General features: G+C 40.5%; 1 protein-coding gene across 1 annotated transcript in view; it reads left to right on the top strand.

Annotated features, from left to right (window-relative positions):
- Nars2 (asparaginyl-tRNA synthetase 2, mitochondrial) overlaps nt 1–18,783 on the top strand; it is an 86,575-nt gene that overhangs the window by 28,025 nt on the left and 39,767 nt on the right. Inside the window, exon 6 of the mRNA XM_040728351.1 lies at nt 3,043–3,137. Coding sequence (XP_040584285.1) covers nt 3,043–3,137 — 95 coding nt within the window. The remainder of the gene's footprint in view (nt 1–3,042; nt 3,138–18,783) is intronic.

Below are 18,783 nucleotides of genomic sequence, written 5' to 3'. Positions count from 1 at the left end.
TTATTCTATTTTTTTTTTTTTTGTTTTTCAAGACAGGGTTTGTCTGTGTAGCCTTAGCTGTCCCGGAACTCCCTCTGTAGTACAGGCTGGTCACGAACTTGGAGAGATCCACCTGCCTCTCTGCCTCCTGAGTGCTGGGATTAAAGGTGTGAAGCACTACCACCCAGCTTTGGTTTCTGTTTCTTATGAAATAGGTTTCTATTGCTTTATAAGAAATTATAAGATTAGTGACTTAACCTGTAGTATTTATCTTAAACTTCTGTATCAGAAGTCCAGAATGGCATAGCTGGAATGTGACAAGACTGAAATCAAGGTCTCAGCAGACTGGTTTCATCCGGAACCTGTCTTCTGGATGCTCCTTTTACTCATAGAATCAGTTCCTTGCATTTGTAGTGCCCAGCCTCTGTTTCCTTGCAGCTCTTGCCCAGGTTGCCCTAAGCTTCTAGAGACTGATCTCAGGCCTTTTCATGTGTCTCTGCCTGCAAGCACAGCATGATATCACATCCTCATCTTACAGATCTGAACCCTGAAGCCAGCAGGGAAAGCTTCATCAGACTTTTAAAGTGCTCATGTGACTAGTTTGGTATACCCAGATAAACTCTGGATCTTTAAACTGCTTAATACAGAGCTTCAATTGAATTTATAAAATCAATTTACATCAGTAACTGGATGGGTATTTGAAAATAACCAGGATCTGGGAGTCATAAGGACCTCCTAGAGTTCTGCCTGCCACACTGAATTTTTACCTGTACGTGATATAACTTTTGGTTTTTCAAGACAGGGTTTCTCTATAGCTCTGGAGCCTGTCCTGGAACTCTCTCTCTGTAGACCAGAGATCCTCCTGCCTCTGCCTCCTGAGTGCTGGAATTAAAGGTGTACACCACCACCACCACCACCACCACCACCACCACCACCCGGAGATAGAACTTTTTTAAATACAACTTTCTTATTTTTTTTAGCAGTCTGGTATCTGTCAAGTATTCTTAGCATCCCTTCTTGTAATTTGCTGTTTTAAGTTTCTTGCTCAGCTTGAGAACTTCTTCACATATATCTTAGCCATTTAACCATACTTTTCTGTAAATTTACTTTCCTGTTAGGAAGATTATTTTCTTTCTTGTTTTCCAGGCAGGAGATACTTTATATCTTCTGCCCATTGATCACTTACTAATTTTAAAGATTTATTTTATTTTTCACTAATGTGTATGTATGTAAATCTGTGTGAATATATGTTATGTGTGTACCTGGTGCGCACGGAGGCCAGAAGAGGTCATTGAGCCTCTGGAAGCTGAAGTTACAGATGGTTTTGAGCTGTCTGATGTCGGTTCTGGGGTTCTGGGAACCAAATGCAGGCCCTTTCTATCTTAACCACTCTAAGCCATCTCTCTACCACTAGCACTTAATGATTTTACATGCTGCAAATATTGTTTTTCTTAATCCAACATTCCTTTGTTAGTTTTGTCTGTCTTTGCTTTATTGAATAAAATTCCTTAACTTTGATGTTCACAGATTCATCTATCAGTATGTCAGTTACTAGTAATAGAGTTGTAAATTTATAACCTTGGGGCAGTGGATTTTGTACTTGTGAGGTTCAGAATTACTCTTTTTTTTTTCCACTCTTGAGGCTAGGCTTTGCTTTCCCAGCTACACTAAATTCATGGGTACAAGCCATCCTCTTGCCTCAGCCTTGTGTAACATGAAAAATAAAAAACCCAGAGACAGGTATTGGGCTTCAAGCTGAGGGTCAGATAAGCAAACAGCCATGCTCATAGATCTTATCTCTACCAAGCTGAAATGGCAATCCTGTCTCCACAAATCCTCAGAGGCAAAAAGCTCTCAGTTTCTGTCTCATGCTGCCTTTTATTCCTTTCTCTGTCCAGGTATATCACTCCTGTCTCCACTTCCCTAGTGCTGGGATTAAAGGCGTGTGATCCCAAGTGCTGAGATCACCTTTGTGTGAGCTGTTTCTTTTAGGGCTGGATCAATTTCATGTAGTCAGTGAGGCCTTGAACTAACAGAGATCCTTCTACCTCTTAATCCTGAGTCCTGTGATTAAAGGTGTGTACCACCACTGCCTGGCTAACTAGTATGGCTTCTGGGATTAAAGGTGTGTCACCTCTGTCTAACCTCTATAGATTGTGGCTAGCTTTGCTTTCTGAAACTCAGGCAAGCTTTAATAAATCATAAATAATATATGATTATTATTGGGTAGCTGGAAACAGATGTGTGCTACTGAAGCTTGTAAATGATTGCATGAGTTCATTTTCCATATATGTTTATGTAATTGACCCCAAAATACAGTTCCTCATGTTGTGGTAACCCCCCACCACAAAATTATTTTTGTTGCTATTTCATAACTGTAATTTTGCTTTTGTTACAAATCATAATGTAAATATCTGTTCTGTGTTTTCCTCTGGTCTTAGGCAACCCCTGTGAAAGGGTCACCCAACAACCCACAGGTTGAGAACCACTGTTCTATAGGCTACTCCCATGAGAAAATTAGGTCTTAATTGTAGGTCAAAGTTAAAGAGGTCATGTGAACTGCATTATTTAATGTTTTTAATTCACAAAACATCTCTTGCCTTTGTTTACCCTTAATCAGAATTACTTTTTAGGGAAAAAAATTCATGAAAAAATGCTATGCCCTGCCGGTCAATGGTGGCACATGCCCTTTAATCCCAGCACTTGGGAGACAGAGACAAGAAGATCTCTGTGAGTTCAAGGCCAGCTTGATCTACAGGACAGCTAGGGCTATTACACAGAAAAACCCTGTCTTGAAAAGCAAAAAACAAAACCAAAAGTGCTATGTCCTGTGGTTATTGTGTTTTGAAATTACATGGTAAGTTCCTTTGCAGTTAGAATGCCTACAGTGGTATGCTCTGGTTTAGGAATATGCAATTCTTTTAGTGAGAAGGAATAGTCCTTACACAGGCTCAATTGAAATATTGTTTTTAGCTATGGATCATATGTATGTAATTGTAAAAAGCATGCAAGATGTATAATAGCTTTTTGTGACTTGTGTTTTTTGTTTTTTTTTTTTTACAGCCTTCAAGAAAAATAAAGGTACCTGAGGAGAATTTCTTCAATGTTCCTGCTTTCTTAACTGTCTCAGGACAACTTCACCTAGAAGTGATGTCAGGGTACAAATTTTATTTTTTTCTTATGTATGCTGGCTGTGATTTGGGGCCAAAGGAAACTGCTCAAACCTAAAAGCTGAAGTTACTCTTATCATTAGTGTACCAAAAGTAGATTTAATGCACAATTGGGAAAATGTCCAAGTGAGATGCTAGAGAGATGGCTCGGTGGTTAAGAGTATTTGTTACTCTTGAAGAGGACCTGGGTTTGGTTTCCAGCACCCACTTAGTGGCTCACAACTGTGTGTAAGTCGAGTTCCAGGGAATCAAACATCCTCTTCTGGCCTCTGACAGTACCAAGTATGCACATAGTACACATACACACATGCAGGCAAGACACTCATACATATAAAATAAATAATCTAAGAAGAAAAGACAAAGGAGATATCCAAATGTTTTCCAAGTAAAATCACATGCATCTAGACTTCTGTTTTTAGTAAAAGTGTAACATTTTAGTAAAAATGTGAATTTGTATTTTTTTATTCCTAATTATTCTTGCTTAAATCCTAACCATGCAATCAAAATTCCAAAGTAATTAACCATATGCATGGAAGTACCAACTGCTCACAGTTTATGCCTGAGCCAGATACTAGCTCATTTCACTTGGGGGAAAAAAGTAGGTGGGGCAGTGGTGGCACATGCCTTTAATCCCAGCACTCGGGAAGCAGAGGTAGGAGGATCTCCATGAGTTTAAGAACAATCTGGTCTACAGAACAAGTTCCAAAACAGGCTCCAAAGCTACACAGGAACCCTGTCTCAAAAATCAAAACAAAAAAGTAGGAAACATTTTTGCTCAGTAATTAGTTTGTGTGTGTGTGTGTGTGTGTGTGTGTGTGTGTGTGTGTGTGTGTGTGTGTATGTGCATGTGTGTGCATTCCTGTGTGTCTGTGTCCGGAAGAGGGCATTGGATCCCATAGAACTGGAGTTGTAGGCACTTGTGAGCTTCCAACTGGGAAGTGAACTTAGGTGTTCTATAAGAGCAGCAATCACTCTTACCCATTGAGCCCTCTCTCTATAAGAGCAGCAATCACTCTTACCCATTGAGCCCTCTCTCCAAACCACCAGCAGTTGATTTTTAAAAAGGAAATTAACACACGACACTGGGAATCCACTAGCAAGTCTTCTAAGTTAAATTGAGTATATTTCTATCACTGTCAGACCTTTGGAAAGTTTGTGTATCCCTGTGGACCCAACTTCCTACTCCCTTTTCTTAAAGAAAAGATTGGACAACAGACTCTTTAGAGTCCTTCCTTAGTCTCCTTTCTGTATTTCTATAACTAATTTCTTTGGTTTTTTTTTTTTTTTTTGGTTTTTCAAGACCTAGTTTGTTTGTTTGTTTGTTTGTTTGTTTGTTTATTTAGAGTGTCCTAGAACTGACCGTGTAGAACAGCCTAACCTTGAATTTAATTCCAGCCTCCCAAGTGTTGGGATTGAAGGTGTGTGCCACCACCACACGGCCATAGATAGTCTTATCAACTGGCCAATTAAGAAGTCTATATTAACTATAAACTGCTTGATGTCCTACAGACCAATAAACCCTAACTTCTGATATTATTTCTGAAATTATTGGATACTATAGAGGACAAAATGTACAAATTTGTGTGTAACTCCTCATAATGTAAGATACTTCTTTCACAGTAAAGAAATAATAGAGCAAGGGCATGCTCTTCAGTGATAACCTTTGCACTGTTCTTTATTTCCATATTGCATTGAAAAGACATTACTTTTTAAAAGCTGTTTATTATATCCAAGATATAGATGAGCCTTATAAATAACCTTCCAGGCTAGGCACATGCCTGTAACCCCAGCATTTAGAAGGTGGAGAAAGGACCAGTAGTTCAAGATCAGTCTTACCTATAGAGCAAGTTTGAAGCCTCAAAACAAACCAAACGGTACTAATTTCTTTAACCTCTACCAGTGGAGACAAGATGATATCTCCTCCTCAAGGATCATGTGTAGGATGTGTACCAAACATTTGTGTCTGTATTATAAGACCACTAATGTAATAAACATGCCTCTTTCTCAGTACAGTGATCTATAAAATACAATGTACGATGAAACTTAATGAAGGAATATTAGGTATTAAATTTATGTGTGTCTAATAATGTCATGCAAATGTTCCTAGTTAAGTATGCGTAGTTCTTGAACTATTAATACATAGTACATCATGTTTTGTGATTTACCCTAATAAGAAATTTTTAGTATTCTTTCTCTTAGCTTTGTATTTTGCTTAATTTTATTTAAAAGACTGACTATAAAAGGCATAAATTAGTTAAATTTAGAAGGCTGGCATTTTCCAAAGAACCTCTGTGAGTCTAATGAGTTTATGACTCTTTTTTCAAGGTTTTTCATTTTGTTTTCTGGAGGTATAGACAAGTGTGCTGCCATTTCCATCTGCCCCTTTGCCATTCCCCCAAATCTTCCATTACTGTGATGCATTTGTTAAAATGCGCAATGTTAGTGAACAACTGTTAAGCAGAGTCCAGGCTTTATTTGGATTTTACTAGTTTCTCTATTAATATCTTCTTTTTCCAGGATTCAGTTCAAGATATCTGAAAGGCAGTTGTCTTGTTCCCAAGTCTCTTCTCAGCTGTTTCCCAGTCTTTGTGTGGCCTGTAGAATGTAAACCTAACCTCAGTTGTCTGATGTTTTTCTCTAGATTAGGCCTGATTCCTCCAAGTTGGTTTTGGAAAGAATAGTGCGGAGGTGAAGTGCTGTTCTCATTACATCGTCCTAGGGGGTACACGTAGTCTGTGTGGTGGTGTAGACTGCACTGTTACAGTAGGAGTTGTCAGATGTCTCCACTGAAGATGGGCTGCATTCCCCTTTCTCTGCTTTGTTCTTTATAAGGGAGTCACTAAGGGTACCCTCACTTGGGTGGGGACCTGGGGTATAGGAAATGGTATTAACCAAAGCTCCTTTGGGGAGGGGATATCTGAAATTCTATATGGAAGGTTTGGTCACTTTTTTAGTCTGTCATTTATATTAGAATAGACTCAGGAATATTTGAGTTACTCAATATTGTTTTATCTACTTAATTACTTAAACTACTTTAATTATGGAAACTCAATACAGATTGAATCTTTTTGTGCCTTTTTTTGTGTCTCTTTTCCTGTAAGTACTTTCGTATCATCTGATACTACAGGATGTCTCATTTTTTTCTTTTGTTTTTAGGCTTGTTTACCATTTTTACTATTGTCCCTCCCTTTGATAAATCTACACTGACATGTCATTATCACCTGAAGTCCATTGTTCACATGAGAGTTCATTCTTAGTGTTGTACATTTCATGCCTTTTGACACATGTACCCACCATTATAGTATACAGAATAGCTGCCCTGCTGTGAAAATTCTCCTGTTAGTTTGCTTTGTGTCTCCATAGTTTTCCCTTTTCTATAACCGCATGCATTTGGAGTCATACAATATGGAGCCTTTTCAGAGTGACTTCTTTTACTTAATAATATGCATTGAGTTCCTCTGTGTCTTTTCATTACTTGATACCTCACTACTTTTTAATGTTGAGCCATATTCTAGTGTTCATATATAATAGTGTTTATCTGTTTCACCCACTGAAGGACATCTTTTTATTGTTTCGAAGCCTGGGCACTTTTCCTGGGCTTACTTCCCTCACTCACATGGTTAAATGCATGTTTTGAATGTCAGTTTTTACATTTTTACTATTGCATATGTGTGCATGATAGAGGAGTAAAGGTCAGAGTGCCACTTTGCAGTCATTTCTCTCCACCCAACTTGTTGTGGGTTCCCAAGACTGAGCCCAGTTAGCCAGGCTTGTGCAGCAAGCACCTCCACCTGAACAGTTGTGCCAGCCTCCAGGTGGTATTTTATTTCTTTCCTTTAGCCTTTCTTCTTTTTAAGATTTTAAAAATAGCATTTAATATCACTATAATCAATGAAAAATCTGTTTCCATTTTGAGGGGGAAATCAGCTTGGGCTTTGCAGTGATTTCATTCAACTTTGGTGAATCTGTTTTGTGACGGGTATGAACCATCCTCAGGTCATTTCATCAGGTCTTACAGTGAGCTCCTGAGCTGTGCTCCACCCTCCTGTGGTAAGACTGTTGGCATCGGAACGGAACTCAACCCAGGTTCCCCTTGTAACTGAGTGTGAACCTGTCTTCCTATCTGCTCATATGACTTCCTTGGTCTTCATCTGTAAGTGGATGTTTCCTGTCCCAGAGCTGATTCCCAAATTACCACATAGAGGCTTATATTACTTATAATATAAGTAATATATTATATAATAATATAAGCTCTGTCGATAGCTCAGACTTGTTACTAGTTAACTCTTACACTTAAATTAACCCATATTTCTTATCAATGTTTAGCCACATGGCAATGCCTTTGTTAGCATAGCACATTCACCTCCAGCTCACTGTGCAATCTGCCAGCAACTCCTCTTACTCCGCCCTTCTTCCTCCCAGAATTCTCACCCAATCTCTTCCTGCCCAGCTATCAGCCAATCAGCTTTTTATTAGCAATGAGAGCAATGCACTTTTACAGTGTATAAAGATTGCTGCACAGCATTCATCCATTTCATATTTTTCTGAACTTTGTTCATTTATACACATTTAGTCAGTTTAGCATTTCTTGAAAACTGTATGTAAAGCACAAGATCTAGGTTCGTGGCTACAAAGATGTACAAATATTTATTACCCCATGAACTCCAGAGAGTAAGATATGCACTAAATAAGGAGTTGTAAGTATGATAGCCATTATTTAAAATGATTGTCCTAAGCACAAGAACAGATATCAAGGGAATTTTACCTTGCCTGGGTTTAATTTATTTTGAGGAAATGTTATCTCAGTGTTTATGTGAAGATACACCTTAAAATGACATCTGTATTTAATGGTTATGACTTTTATATTTGATATAATGCTTTGCTTTTGTATTCTTAAAGCCAGAGAAGTTCAGTTAATTTTCTCCCCATTATTATAGAGCATTTATAATATATAATCTTTAGATTGCTGTACGTGTTTTCCCCACTTGGCTCTGGAATATCTATTGTTATGATAGATGTATTATTGAATGAATTATGCTTAGTCAAATCATTGAAAGCTAGAAAATTGTGTAGCTTCTCTGTCCTATTCCTTTATCAACTTCGAGATACTTTGAATCTATTATTAACATAATATGTGTGGTGATATATTTTTTATGATCTAGTAAAGCCACTGAAGATCAGATTGCAAAGCTAGCCAGAGCCATAGAAGCTGGGCAGGGATAGCACACACTGGAGACAGAGGCAGATGAATCTCTGTAAGTTCAAGGCCACCCAGGGCTACATGAGAGTGAATCAGTCTAAAACGAGAAACAGAGCTCATGCCTTTAGTAGAAGCACTAGAGAGGTATATAAGATAGGACCAGGGCATTCAGTAGTCAGTCTTGGGCAGTTAGTCCCCAGCCACATTGAGATCTTTGGTAGCTTGTCTGCTTTGCTTCTCAGATCTTCAGTTTGAACCCTAATGTCAGTCCCTGGTACACATACTAAGTCATGTCTTTGTGTTCTGTCTGCTTATAGGAGAATTGCTAGGATAATGAAGGCTAGGGTAGGCTAAACAAGTAGTTGAAGACTCTGAATATATTTAACATAGGGAAGACAGGACAGGTGATTTTATAAAAGAGCACTATATATATATATGTATATATATATAGTCATAATTCAACATATAAAATGCATCCCTTTGTGCTAGGTAAATGGCACAGTCAATAAAGTATTTGTGCCTGGTGGTGGTACACAGCTTTAATCCCAGAATTTGGGTGGCAGAGACAGGTGATTCTCTGTGAATTCAAGGCCAGCCTAGACTACTAAGTGGGTTCCAGGACAGCCTCCAAAGCTATAGAGAAACACTGTCTCCAAAAACAAAAAAGTATTTGCCATGCAAGCACAAAGATACAAGTTCAGTTCCCAGTGTGTGTGTGTGTGTGTGTGTGTGTGTGTGCGTGTGTGTGTGTGTGTGCGTGTGTGTGTGTGTGTGTAAGCAAGACGGGGTAGTGGTGTGTGATTGCAATTCTAGCACTAGACTAGCAAAGACAAGTAGATCCTTAGGGATCATTAGCTCCCTCCTTGGTGAGCTCTGGGTTAGGGAGAGATCATCTCAAGAAAACAGAATGGTTGGCACTTAAGGAATGACACCTGTAGTTGACTTCTGGCCTCTGTACACACACACACACACACACACACACACACACACACACACACACACACACACACACACACACACACACCCTCAAGTCCATCCTTTGAGGGCACACACACACACCCTCAAGTCCATCCTCTGAGGGTCAATAGACATAAAAATTACTGTTCATAAAATACAATGCCTGTTGGCGCTGTCTAGAAGCAGCTACTGATCAGCTAACTAGGGAGACATCAAATTAATCCTTAGTAGTCAGAACAGTATTGGACAGTGATTAGATCTATCAAAAGCAAAGAATATTGTTACTTCTTTCAATTATTGTATAATCTTGTTCAAAGTGCTCAGGTAGTTTTAGTTAATTTTTTTAGGAGAAAGAAAATCTGTGTGTGTGTTGTGCATTTAAGTTAGATTGGGAACAGAATTTTTGTCATTTTGAAATTTTTTTACCTCCCTAGCTTTCCTCTGAAAATAAAATGGCTTATCCATTTATTCAACAATGGTTTTAATATTCACCTAAATGGTAGGTAACTGTTGGACATGAAGGACGATATGAAGAGGGTTCCCAAAATAATGTTATCCTTGCCAAAAGCACTGGTCCTGTCAATCAAATAAATGGTCCTATTAGCTAAAGTAAAGCAGTCAGAGTTAAATTGGAATCCTGTCTTTTTTACATATTTATGTCATAAGCTTAATGTCTGGCCTCCACTTTCTCATCTATAAAAGCAAATTGTAACAACTCTCTTTTAGAGCTGTTGTGAAAATTAGTTGGGTACCAAGCAAAACCAAGCACTTGTGACAGTGTGGACACTGACTTGTTAGGTGCTCTGCTGGTGGCTAGACTGACAGTTGGGACCTCTCTGGAGGATAGGTTGACACAAAGAACTAGTGAAAGTAATGTGACCAGGAAGAAACAGCTGGCAGGTAAATTTCAAGTCATTTTTTTACAACAGAATAGACTGGAGTTCCCAGGAAGCAAGAGAGGCCTTCCATGGGGGATCATCAAAGTCTGTCATATCATTTGGGGCAGAGCCTAGGCCCTGCCCCATCCTAACTGCATTTTTAACTTGAGATATTTTAAAGGATGATTTTATTGGAAGTTAACTATAGTGTAAATCAAAACACATCTGTAGTTAGTTAGGCTGATTGCTAATTCATTTAATTCATTCTGCCCATCTCTCCCTCTCTTCACCTCCTCTCTCCCCTCCCTCTCCCCTTTTGTTTTATGTGTGGATGTTTTGCAGTACCCTCAGAGGTTAGAAGAGGGCAGTGGATTCCCTGAAACTGGAGTTACAGACAGCTGTCAGCCACTGTGTAGGTGCTGAAAAGCAAACCCAGGTCCTCTGAAAAATAATAATAGTGAGACAAAATGATATACGCGTGTGGTCAGAGGACAGCTGTGTGGAGTCAGTTCTCTCCTATTGGTTCTAGCGATTGAATCAGGTCACCAGGCTTTGGTGTCAGAGTTTATACTGACCTAGCCAACCCCCTGGTACCCTCTGCCTCCCCTACCGCCCCATGAAATTCCACATCATAATATCCCACAGCTTTGTTCACATGGCAGCCAGAAACCAGAGATGGACAGGGTGGGGGCGCCCAGGACAAGAAAAACTTCTAAGGATCCCTGCTCTGAACACCATACCTCATAATCCTTTCCAAACAGTTGTACTAGTTGAGGACAAAGCATTCAATATATGAGCCTATGGAGGCCATTCTCATTCAGAACACCACACTATCTAAATAATGACAATAGAGTTTTGTATCTCTTTGACAAATACTTAGGCCCATATGATAAAGTTATGCTTAGTTTCATGAAAAGCTTCCAGGCAATTTCTGAAGTCATGAACATTCTAGCAGCAGTAGGAGATAGATCTCTATATCTAAGGGAAAAAATGTTTTCAATGGTTAAATTTTAAGCAGTTCTAGTGAGTCAGTAGGGTTTTTGTTTTGTTTTGTTTTTTGTTTTTGTTTTTCGAAACAGGGTTTCTCTGTATTATTTTGGAAGCTGTACTGGAACTCGCTCTTATAGATCAGGCTGGTCTTGAACTCACAGAGATCCGCTTGCCTCTGCCTCCCAAGTGCTGGGATTAAAGGCATGTGCCACTACTGTCCAGCCTTTTCTTGTAGTTTTAATTTGAATATTTGTTGTGACTAATGTTATTTAGTTTTTCTTCCGTTTTTTCCATTTGTATTCCTTAATTTGCAAACTGTTTTTTTCAGTTCTTTTTCCTGTTTTGATTAGTTTGTTGTTTTATTCTTTGAGTTGTGAGAGCTCTTTGTATGCTTTGTATTTAAGCCCTTTTTCATCTATGAATACTATTTTCCCCAGTTTGCCTGTATTTTATAATATTAAGGTGGTATATTTTGATGGCCAAGACTGGTTTTGGTTTTGTTGTTATATATCAGTTTTTGTCTTAAGTGATTCATGTGTTGGGAATTCTATCCAAAAGATTACAAAGATTGAATTAGAGACATGACTCAGTGGATAAAGTGCTTACTACACAAGCCTAAGTTCAAATCCATGTTTGTAAGACAGATAGACATAGTAGTGCAGGCATCTATAATCCCAAGAAGATAGGATGCTAACAAGAGACATCCCTAGAAGGTTTAGCCCAGCTAGCCTGGTGTACACAATGCCAGCCATGAACAACAAAGAGAAATCCAACCTGTCTCAAACAAGGTATGACCTCCACCTCTGCACTATGGCGTGTGTGCGTGAGTGCGTGCATGCGTGTACAGATTTTTTTTTATTATAAAGATTTTTCTCCCAAATTTTTAAAAAAGACCTTTGTAGCCAAGTGTTGGTGGCACACTCCATTAGCCCCAGCACTCGGGAGACAGAGGCAGGTGGATCTCTGTGTGTTCGAGGCCAGCCTAGTCTACAGAGCAAGTTCCAGGACAGCTCCCCCAAAAATACAGAGAAACCCTGTCTCAAAAAACCTAGGTAGGTAGGTAGGTAGTAGGTAGGTAGGTAGTAGGTAGGTAGGTAGTACTTAGGTAGGTAGGTAGTAGGTAGGTAGGTAGGTAGGTAGTGGGTAGGTAGGTAGGTAGTAGGTAAGTAGGTAGTAGGTAGGTAGGTAGGTAGGTAGTAGGTAGGTAGTAGGTACGTAGGTAGGTAGTAGGTAGGTAGGTAGTGGGTAGGTAGGTAGGTAGTGGGTAGGTAGGTAGGTAGTAGGTAGGTAGGTAGTGGGTAGGTAGGTAGGTAGTGGGTAGGTAGGTAGGTAGGTAGGTAGTGGGTAGGTAGGTAGGTAGTAGGTAGGTAGGTAGGTAGTGGGTAGGTAGGTAGGTAGGTAGGTAGTGGGTAGGTAGGTAGTGGGTAGGTAGGTAGGTAGTGGGTAGGTAGGTCGTAGGTACGTAGGTAGGTAGTAGGTAGGTAGGTAGTGGGTAGGTAGGTAGTGGGTAGGTAGGTAGTAGGTAGGTAGGTAGTGGGTAGGTAGGTAATAGGTAGGTGGGTAGGTAGGTAGGTAGTGGGTAGGTAGGTAGGTAGTGGGTAGGTAGGTAGTGGGTATGTAGGTAGGTAGTAGGTAGGTAGGTGGTAGGTAGGTAGGTAGGTAGTGGGTAGGTAGGTAGGTAGTGGGTAGGTAGGTAGGTAGGTAGTGGGTAGGTAGGTAGGTAGGTAGTGGGTAGGTAGGTAGGTAGTAGGTAGGTAGGTAGTGGGTAGGTAGGTAGGTAGTGGGTAGGTAGGTAGGTAGGTAGTGGGTAGGTAGGTAGTGGGTAGGTAGGTAGTGGGTAGGTAGGTAGGTAGTGGGTAGGTATGTGGTAGGTAGGTCGTAGGTACGTAGGTAGGTAGGTAGTAGGTAGGTAGGTAGTAGGTAGGTAGGTAGTGGGTAGGTAGGTAGGTAGGTAGTGGGTAGGTAGGTAGGTAGGTAGTGGGTAGGTAGGTAGGTAGGTAGTGGGTAGGTAGGTAGTGGGTAGGTAGGTAGGTAGGTAGGTAGTGGGTAGGTAGGTAGTGGGTAGGTAGGTAGGTAGGTAGGTAGGTAGTGGGTAGGTAGGTAGGTAGGTAGGTAGTGGGTAGGTAGGTAGGTAGTGGGTAGGTAGGTAGGTAGGTAGTGGGTAGGTAGGTAGTAGGTAGGACTATGATCTTCCCTGCTTGTCTATAAGCTCCCTTTCACAGTAAAGGCAAGGTATGATACATTTTGTGTATTTCATAGTAGATAGTATTGTGATTAAATATTTGTTGGGTGAAGAAATAGCTCGATATGATTTCATGACAGGTGATGGTGGTTGTTCAGTACCAAGGGAAGCCCTTGACAGTGTTCTGCATGTCTTGGCTGCTGTGATTTGTAAACGTGATTGCTTCTGTGCTCTTGGCTTAGCTCATCAGTGTTTTCTAGTTGGAAAAAAATTAGCTAAAATCTTGGGAAATCTATACCATAAAATACATGTAAAACTTGGTCAGACAGCGGTGGAGCATAACTTTAATCCCAGCACTCAGGAGACAGAGGCAATCAGATATCTGTGAGTTCAAGACCAGCCTAGTCTGCAAAGGGAGTCCCAGGACAGCTGGATCTACACAGAAAAACCCTGTCTTGGGTGCAGAGAGCCTTGGAATATGAGATCAGAGAGATGGCTAGGCAATTAGAGCATGTACTGCTCATGAATAGGACCCAGGTTTGATTCCCAGCATCCCTGTCAGGTGTCTCATAACTGCCTGTGACTTCTAGGGGATCCAATACTTCTGGCCCTTGCAGACACTAACTCTCATGTGCACATAACCTACATACGGGCACACACATACATAATAAAAAAAATCGCCAGGTAGTGGTGGTACACTCCTTTAATCCCAGCACTTGGAAGGCAGAGGCAGGTGAATCTCTGTGAGTTTGAGACCAGCCTGGTCTACACAGGGAGTTCCAGGACAGTCAAAGCTACACAGAGAAATCCTGTCTTGAAAAACTAAATAAATAGGTAAATAAATAAGTTTTAAAAGCTTCAAATACTATTCTGTTGATCTACTGAAAAAAATTTTTTTTTGGTTTTACGAGACAGGGTTTTTCTGTATTGTTTTGGAGGCTGTCGGTCCAGCCCAGCCTCGAACTCACAGAGATCCGCCTGCCTCTGCCTCCCGAGTGCTGGGATTAAAGGCGTGCGCCACCACCGCCCAGTGATGTACTGAAATATTTTCAACCAATGACAGACACCAATGACTAAACACTGAGCTGAACTCAAGGAACCCAGTGACAGAGAGGGAGGACTGATGATCATAGAGGTCAAGACTGTGCTGGTTTAACCCACAGAAATAGCTGACCTGAACAAGGGGGAGCTCTTGAACCCCAGACTGATGGCTGGGAATCCAGCATGGGACTGATCCAGACCCCCTGAATGTGGGTATCAGTGAGGAGACCTAGGCAGTCTATGGGGCCTTGGATAGTAGATCAGTATTTATTCTTGGCATACAAATGGACTTTAGGTGCCCATTGCACAATGAGAGATGCTCTCTCAGCCTGGACTCTTGTGGGAGGGCCTAGGCACTTCCCTGGATGAAATGATAGACTATGGATACACCCCATGGAAGGCCTCACCGTTCCTGGGGAAAGGAGTGAGGGTTGGGGGAGGAGGGTGGGGGGCCTGGTGGGAGGGAAGAGAGAGGGATTGACATGTGAAGCAACCTTGTTTCTAATTTAAACTTAAAAATAAAAAAGACATTAAAAATGGATTTCTATTTATCATTTTCACATAAGTGTGAATTTCTGTTTGTGTTAACTTAAAACTTTTGTTGTATTCTTTTAAAAATCAAAACATGTTTTTTTTCTGTACACTGAAACCTACCTGACAGACTTAAGGATGGATTGGGGCAGATGGAGTATCTAAACAACTTTAGAAAAACTGGCAGCCAGCATTCTGAAGTAACTAGTCTCTTTTATGTGACCAGCAATGGTGAGAGGGACTAAAAGAAGCACTGGTGATCATTCCAGGTTAGTTGGCATGAAACAGGTTCTGGCCAAATAAGGATTTATGGTCATCCTAAAGTCCATAACTATGAACGCATTAAATATCTGTCTTCACAAGTATTATATTTGTTTTAAGGGAATTATTCTATAGACTGCCTGATGGGCCCTAGTAGAAATGTTGCGGGAAGTATAGTAAGTTTTCTTTACTAAAATAAAATAAAGGGTGCTGCAGAGATGGTTCGGTGTCTAAGAGCATTTGCTGTTCTTGAAGAGGATTCCATTTATTTCCCAGGACCCACATGGTGACTCTGTAACTCCAGTTCCAGAGGGTTCCAATGCCTTCTGACCTCTGGGCACCATACGTGCAGATATAAGAGATCTTTAAGAACAGGGCAGTGAGGGGCTTCATCTTTGCTCTTTTTAAAAAAAAAATGCTAGTGAAGAAACTGGTTCGTTGTTTTTTTTTCTTCTAGCTCATGAGCAAAAGCTAATAACAAATAAGTTTGCATAGATATTGGTTTATAACTCCCATGATATATTGGATCCTGAAAAAAAGCAAAAGAAATAAATAAAACACAACATTGTACCATTTGAAACAGGTGGATAGAATAGATAAGCAGATGTGGAATTACATCAATCTCTATAACTTGGGAGTATATGCAAAACCCCAGCAAGCCTCTTTTCACATTTAAAAGGCAGGTTTAGCTCATGACTTATGATAGAAATGCTTTTGTTGTTTTGAGAATTCCTTTATTGAGACTGGATTATATTTCTGGAACATTTTATTTGTTTGCTTGTTTTTGTTTGTTTGGTTGGTTTGGTTGTTTTGTTTTGTTTTTGAGACAGGGTTTCTCTGTGAAACAGTCCTTGTCCTGGAACTCACTGTGTGGACCAGGCTGGCCTGGAACTCACAGAGATCAAACCCAGCTTTTATGTGGACACTAGAGATCAGGACCCAGGTCCTCATGCTTACACAACATTAAGCCATCTCCCCAGCCTTGTCTTACATTTTCTTGTGTCCTAAAATGGAAGGCAAAGATGTCCTGACTAACTGTCAGGACCACAAGAAGGGATTTGGGGTAAAGAAAAAGAGCAAATATGAAGAACAGGGAATGGCCGTCCTGGAGATGATAGGTAGGTGCTGGTGGGGAAAAGGCAAGTCAGAAACAGCTGTGGATGGTGACTATTAGCGGGTGTCTTCCAATGCTTCTGAGAACAGCTATTTCAGAAAGGAGCAGTTTAGAGCAATTAGCTTAACGTCTTACTCTCCTGCCATCATCCCATCTCAATGCCTTTCAAAATTCTCTTGACGGAGATTAGCATATTTCATATAAAGTTATCTTGTTCATTTGACAAATAACCAGGAACTGAGGGATACCATAATTAACAACAATTAAGAGTAAAATCTAATAAGTATAAAAACAAAAGATGGGGGGGAGGGAGGCTGGAAAGATAGCTTAACAGTTAAGAATACTTGCTGCTCTTCCAGAGGACCCACATTCATTTCCCAGCACCTGCATCTAATTCAGTGGCAGTCTCAGGGAATTCAATGCCCTATTCTGACTTCCTCAGTACCAGGCATATCCATGGTACACAGACATACACAAACACACACACACACTTGCAGGCACAATACCCATACACATAAGATAAGAAATTTTTAAATTAAAATAAAAATACAATCTGTCACAAAATTTGAAATCTCATAAAAATGAGTATCAGATGGCCACTGTACTATATGTAAAAATTAGATTTTAAAAGGCCACTGTGAACAGCAATTCATGGTGTTACTAAAGCTCATATTAGGATTGACCTGGGATGTTTGGAGAACACTGAAGACAAACTGCAAATTCAGGAGAGGAATGAGTTCAAGTTGGGACAAGGAAACAGTTGGTTAAATTGATGGGTATCTGCATCTGAACCTTAGAGAAAAGACCCAGAAAGAGAGTGTAGGATTGTGAATTAGAATTGTTGACTGAGGAAGATCATAGAGGGACAAGGTGAGAAGAGAGAAAGTCTAGAACTGGGAGTAAAGTTTAGCAGTAGAGGTCTTACCTAATATGCCTGGAGCCCTAAGTTTGAGTGTCAGTACAGCAAAGGAGAAGGTTTAGGGATAAGCATTGGTGAATGTTAGTATTTATTTTTCAATTTGTTTATTTATTTTACATCCTAGTCACGGTTTCCCCTCCCTCCTCTTCTCCCAGTCCCTCCCTCTCCCTCTGTTCCCATCCCCCAATCCACTCCTCCTCCACTTCTGTTTAGGAAAGAGCCAGTCTCTTGTGATAGCAACAAAACATGGCATATCAAGTTTCAATAAGTACCTCCCCATGTATTAAGGCGGGGCAAGGTGACCCAGTATGAGTAATAGGTTCCCAAAAGCCAATAAAAGAGTCAGAGACAGGCCCTGTTCCCACTATTAGGAGTCCCACAAGAGGACCAACCTACACAACTGTCACATATATGCAGAGTACCTAGGTCAGTCCCATGCAGGCTCCCTGGTTTGTTGATTTGGTCTCTATGAGCCCAGGTTAGTTGATTCTGTGAGTTTTCTTATGGTGTCCTTGACCTTTCTGGCTCCTACAATCCTTCTTCCCACTCTTCTGCAGGATTCCTTGAACTCTGCCTAATGTCTGGCTGTGCGTCTGCATCTGTTTCCATCAGTTGATGGATGAAGCCTCTCTGATGCCAATTCAGCTTGGCACCAAACTAGTCACAGGAGATGGGCAGTTCAGGCTATGTATCCACTATTGCTAGGACTTTTAGCTGGGGTCTTCCTTGTAGATTCCTAGGAAATTCCTTTGTGGCGGGTTTTTGCCTGACCCCAAAACATACCCCCCTTCAGTAATCTCTTTCAGTACTCTCCCCATCTGTTCCCCCCTGCAACCTGATCGATCATGTCTATTTCCCCTTCCCAAGGGGATCCTTGCATCTTCTCATGAGCCCTCCTTCTTACTTAGTTTCTCTGGATCTGTGGATTGTAATACGGTCAACCTTTATTTTACAGCTAATACCAACTTATGAGTGAGTACATACCATGAATGTTAGTATTTAATGAACAGGTAGAATAAGCATGTAAAAAGAAAAGACAGGCCAAGTAAATAGGAGAAAAACTAAGAGTACAGTGTTAAGTATTTCAAACAAATGGGATGTTTGGAGTAACAAATAAGACCATTTATTCCTTATTGTGGAGTACAGGGAAGGCTATTCATGTTCTGGCTACTTGCCACCTCCTTGACCTCACCCCTTACCAGTCACCCTGCACTGGCCTGCTCTTGCTTTTAGTGAGTGCCAGGCTCTTACTATAGCACAGCATAAGTGCCTCATGTTCCCTTTGCTGGGATGTCCTTTTAATCTATGTCAGAGAGGAGTAGCTAGCACTGAAGCCCTTGTAACTGTTGTTGGCAGTAGTTTGTTCTATTTCACTGTATGCTTAAAGTTAAATTTTGCTTGGGTCTCAAATTCAGTTCCAAGTAAAATATTAAAGACAAGTTAAAGAAAATCAATCTTTTCATGACATTTATTTATTGTGTTTGTATGTGTTCACATGTGCGCGTATACACACACACACACACACACACACACACACACAGTGGAGGTCAGAGAACAGGTT

Source organism: Mesocricetus auratus, unplaced genomic scaffold (genome assembly GCF_017639785.1).
Source record: "Mesocricetus auratus isolate SY011 unplaced genomic scaffold, BCM_Maur_2.0 Super-Scaffold_4256, whole genome shotgun sequence".
In the NCBI taxonomy this organism is placed as follows: domain Eukaryota; kingdom Metazoa; phylum Chordata; class Mammalia; order Rodentia; family Cricetidae; genus Mesocricetus; species Mesocricetus auratus.
The sequence above is the reverse complement of the archived record's forward strand: the minus strand, read 5'-3'. Positions and strand labels throughout refer to the sequence as shown.